Raw genomic sequence first — 4,227 nt, 5'->3', positions numbered from 1 at the left:
CATCGTAATCAGCAAATGCGACCTTTCTGGCCAGCCAACTAGCCAGTTCGTTGAACCACACCAAACGTACGCAACTTACCGATACGCACTTGAGACATAAACTATACAGTCTTTCAATATAACAATGGAATAGCAAAGCAAAACTACCAGCTGTCAGTTAAAAATTAAATATTTTGCATTAAGTCTCATTAAAAGCACTGAAGTGCTCGCTCACACTTGACCGTGAAATATTCGAACGCGCCAAAGCTCCCGCCGGCATTGCTCGAGCGCCGATAATTAAGCCCAACGTCACGCAGTGAGCTAAAGCGAGCCGACCAAGTCTTCAGTTCCGCACCACACAACTCCAAAGTAGTTGCCCACAGCTGCAGCACGAGGATTAACGTCTAAAAACCGGCTGCCAGTGCATCAGCTGAGCAAGCCCAGTATCTCCAGTAAGACCGACGGGCATGGACCACTTGAGCGTCTATGAGTGCCACATGTTTGAGCTTTCGTTTTGAATTTCTTGATTCAATGCCTAGCAACATTAAAGCTCTGCCTGAATATATTGTTGCTACTGCCATTGTTTGTTAGCAAACAAAGTGTCGGTCATTGTTTGCTCAGCGTGTTCGCAGTGTGGCAAACATAGGAGCATATAAATATGCCGACAATTGCGACTTCTAATCATTCGACACATAGATTCCATCGACTAAGCGAGGAAATCTATATCAAAATGGTACGTAGCATTAACTGAGGCAAATCCTCCGCGATACAGATTCCGGATATCAGAATACATACATACTTTTTCAATGTTTTAGAAAATATTCATTGCGTGCATGTTTATTGCCGCAGCGACGGCTGCAGTGATTCCTGTCGAACAATCCAGGCAGCGTCGTGATGTTTCTGAAATCGTCAACAACGAGTACATAGCCCCAGCTGAGGAAGATAGCTCCGACAACCCAATAGAAGATTCTGCCGCTCTCAGCGCTGATGGATACAAGTACAAGACTGTTCGTCGTCTGAAATATCGACAGCGTCGTGAAGTTTCCAATGATTACTTGCCCCCAACTGAGGATGTTGCTGTTGAAGCCCCAGTCGAAGAGGCCGAGCCCGCTCAAGATTCCGCTGTGCTCAGCGCTGATGGATACAAGTACAAGACTGTTCGTCGTCTGAAATATCGCCAGCGTCGTGAAGTTTCCAATGATTACTTGCCCCCAACTGAGGATGTTGCTGTTGAAGCCCCCGTCGAAGAACCCGCCCAAGATTCTGCTGTTCTCAGCGCTGATGGATACAAGTACAAAACTGTTCGTCGTCTGAAATATCGCCAGCGTCGTGAAGTTTCCGAGGTTGCCAATGATTACTTGCCCCCAACTGAGGATGTTGCTGATGAAGCCCCAGTCGAAGAACCCGCCCAAGATTCCGCTGTTCTCAGCGCTGATGGATACAAGTACAAGACTGTCCGTCGTTTGAAATATCGCCAGCGTCGTGAAGTTTCCGAGGTTGCCAATGATTACTTGCCCCCAACTGAGGATGTTGCTGTTGAAGCCCCAGTCGAAGAACCCGCCCAAGATTCTGCTGTTCTCAGCGCTGATGGATACAAATACAAGACTGTCCGTCGTCTGAAATATCGCCAGCGTCGTGATGTTTCCGAGGTTGCCAATGATTACTTGCCCCCAACTGAGGATGTTGCTGTTGAAGCCCCAGTCGAAGAACCCGCCCAAGATTCCGCTGTTCTCAGCGCTGATGGATACAAGTACAAGACTGTCCGTCGTTTGAAATATCGCCAGCGTCGTGAAGTTTCCGAGGTTGCCAATGATTACTTGCCCCCAACTGAGGATGTTGCTGTTGAAGCCCCAGTCGAAGAACCCGCCCAAGATTCTGCTGTTCTCAGCGCTGATGGATACAAATACAAGACTGTCCGTCGTCTGAAATATCGCCAGCGTCGTGATGTTTCCGAGGTTGCCAATGATTACTTGCCCCCAAGTGAGGATGTTGCTGTTGAAGCCCCAGTCGAAGAGGCCGAGCCCGCTCAAGATTCCACTGTGCTCAGCGCTGATGGATACAAGTACAAGACTGTTCGTCGTCTGAAATATCGCCAGCGTCGTGAAGTTTCCGAGGTTGCCAATGATTACTTGCCCCCAAGTGAGGATGTTGCTGTTGAAGCCCCAGTCGAAGAACCCGCCCAAGATTCTGCTGTTCTCAGCGCTGATGGATACAAGTACAAAACAGTCCGTCGTCTGAAATATCGCCAGCGTCGTGAAGTTTCCGAGGTTGCCAATGATTACTTGCCTCCAACTGAGGATGTTGCTGTTGAAGCCCCAGTCGAAGAACCCGCCCAAGATTCCGCTGTTCTCAGCGCTGATGGATACAAGTACAAAACAGTCCGTCGTCTGAAATATCGCCAGCGTCGTGAAGTTTCCGAGGTTGCCAATGATTACTTGCCCCCAACTGAGGATGTTGCTGTTGAAGCCCCAGTCGAAGAACCCGCCCAAGATTCTGCTGTTCTCAGCGCTGATGGATACAAGTACAAGACTGTTCGTCGTCTGAAATATCGCCAGCGTCGTGAAGTTTCCGAAGTTTCCAATGATTACTTGCCCCCAACTGAGGATGTTGCTGTTGAAGCCCCAGTCGAAGAACCCGTCCAAGATTCTGCTGTTCTCAGCGCTGATGGATACAAGTACAAGACTGTTCGTCGTCTGAAATATCGCCACCGGGTTTGAACTACTTGTTCAGGATTCAACTCCTTGTTTACGATTTTATAAATTTTACCCCACCACCAACTCGTATGTTATAAGAAACAATTATGTTTTGCCATTAGTTAACGATTGAAATCAACGAAATAAATCCAACTTAATTTGTTATTAAACTACACATAATGCTTTGGTTTCCATAAATATAACTCTTTTCCCGGGTAAATCGGTCAGCGGCCCTTCTTTTTGGTGAGCGGACGCCGTTTTAATAAATTGTGTACCTTTTCGTTTAGTTATGACAGCAACAGTTAAGCTCATGGCTCAGCGCACAAGAACGCAATTACCCAAAAGTGACGCCACCAGCCGGGCCCAATAAGAGACCAAGACCCTACCGGCACAACTACAACGAGAGCTACAAATACTTTAAGCCATACTTTTGAAGATGTTAATCTCATGTCAAGTCCACTTTACACAACAAACACACACGAGCAAACTCAACGTTAAGGACTTGGTGGTCACGAGGTAATGCGACCATTGATTTGTAGGTGGTCATTGGTGGTGTTGGCAGAAAAACTTGTTAAGTTAAAAGGCATTTGAACCGCATCTCAGCGTGCGCTTAGCCAACAAGTTGGGTGGCCAGGTCAAAACGCCAGTTGGGTCTAACAACTTCCTCTGCACGCGCGAGGCCCAGCAACTAATAATAATTTATCGATCCCCTAGCTAAAGTGGTCACATACGTGGGTCTTGGCCAGGGCCAGCCAACGCCGTTCTTATGATTTATGGCAACTTGGGACGTACTTCAAAGTATTTTTGGGGGCCGGTGTATGTGTGAGGGCGTGGGCGAACCGAAAACAACAAGCCAAGGTGCCAGCCAGTCGACCAGCGCAGTGCCAAATATGTAGGTCTAATATGTGGTTAAACAACTTATTTTACCTTTTGGTGTAGTCCTCAACTCTGCAGGGACACCGCCGATAGCATCGTTGCGTTGTGTGTTTTGGCATAAATCATGCAATAGCAATGACGTTATTTACTTTACTTTTTTGTGCACAATGGGTTATGTAGATCTCTCTTTTTGCTCAACTTCAAATGCATAGCGTTATGGCCGCAGGCAACGGTTCAAGTGACGCGAATTGTAGCGAAATCAAGGCCCTTCCATGCCCAATTGGAACCACTCGCCGAATATATCAACAGTCGCGCCATCAAGTTGAAATGATGATATCATTAAAAACAATTATCCCCGCTATGCTTTACGAGCTATGATAAGTTGTCGAAATGTCAACGCGGGTGACTACGCGCCACAACAAACTATTTTAATGGCCACGAAGAGTATGCAACTTCAAAAAGAAAATCACATAAAATTTTATGAATTATTTCAAATATTTTCAATTACCACAAGCGAAAGGCAGCGAGCAAGCAACCACCCCAACAACTTCTTAGATATACAAATGGAATTGCAGACCACATAAAAAACCGCATAAAGAGATTTATGCGCCATTCAAGCGTGGAACATTAACACATTCTAAGGGCGTCCTCGCCCAAAGAACGGACCAACCAACCAACC

General features: G+C 46.7%; 1 protein-coding gene across 1 annotated transcript; it reads left to right on the top strand.

Moving 5' to 3' along the window:
• Window positions 1-637: 637 nt before the first annotated feature.
• Window positions 638-2,696, top strand: LOC115622555. Its single transcript, XM_030516524.1, has 2 exons — window positions 638-712; window positions 795-2,696. The coding sequence occupies exons 1-2, from the start codon at window positions 638-640 to the stop codon at window positions 2,694-2,696; spliced, it is 1,977 nt and encodes a 658-aa protein (XP_030372384.1).
• The last annotated feature ends 1,531 nt before the right edge of the window (window positions 2,697-4,227 follow it).

This window comes from Scaptodrosophila lebanonensis, unplaced genomic scaffold (assembly GCF_003285725.1).
Source record: "Scaptodrosophila lebanonensis strain 11010-0011.00,11010-0021.00 unplaced genomic scaffold, SlebRS2 tig00000043-arrow-pilon, whole genome shotgun sequence".
NCBI lineage: Eukaryota > Metazoa > Arthropoda > Insecta > Diptera > Drosophilidae > Scaptodrosophila > Scaptodrosophila lebanonensis.
This window is presented reverse-complemented; position numbering and strand designations above follow the sequence as displayed.

Bases quoted from the DNA above. Each gene is read 5' to 3' on its own strand.
- LOC115622555 (XM_030516524.1), top strand. From the start codon at position 638: ATGCCGACAATTGCGACTTCTAATCATTCGACACATAGATTCCATCGA. The intron at 713-794 runs GTACGTAGCATT...TCAATGTTTTAG, and splicing joins AGGAAATCTATATCAAAATG to AAAATATTCATTGCGTGCAT.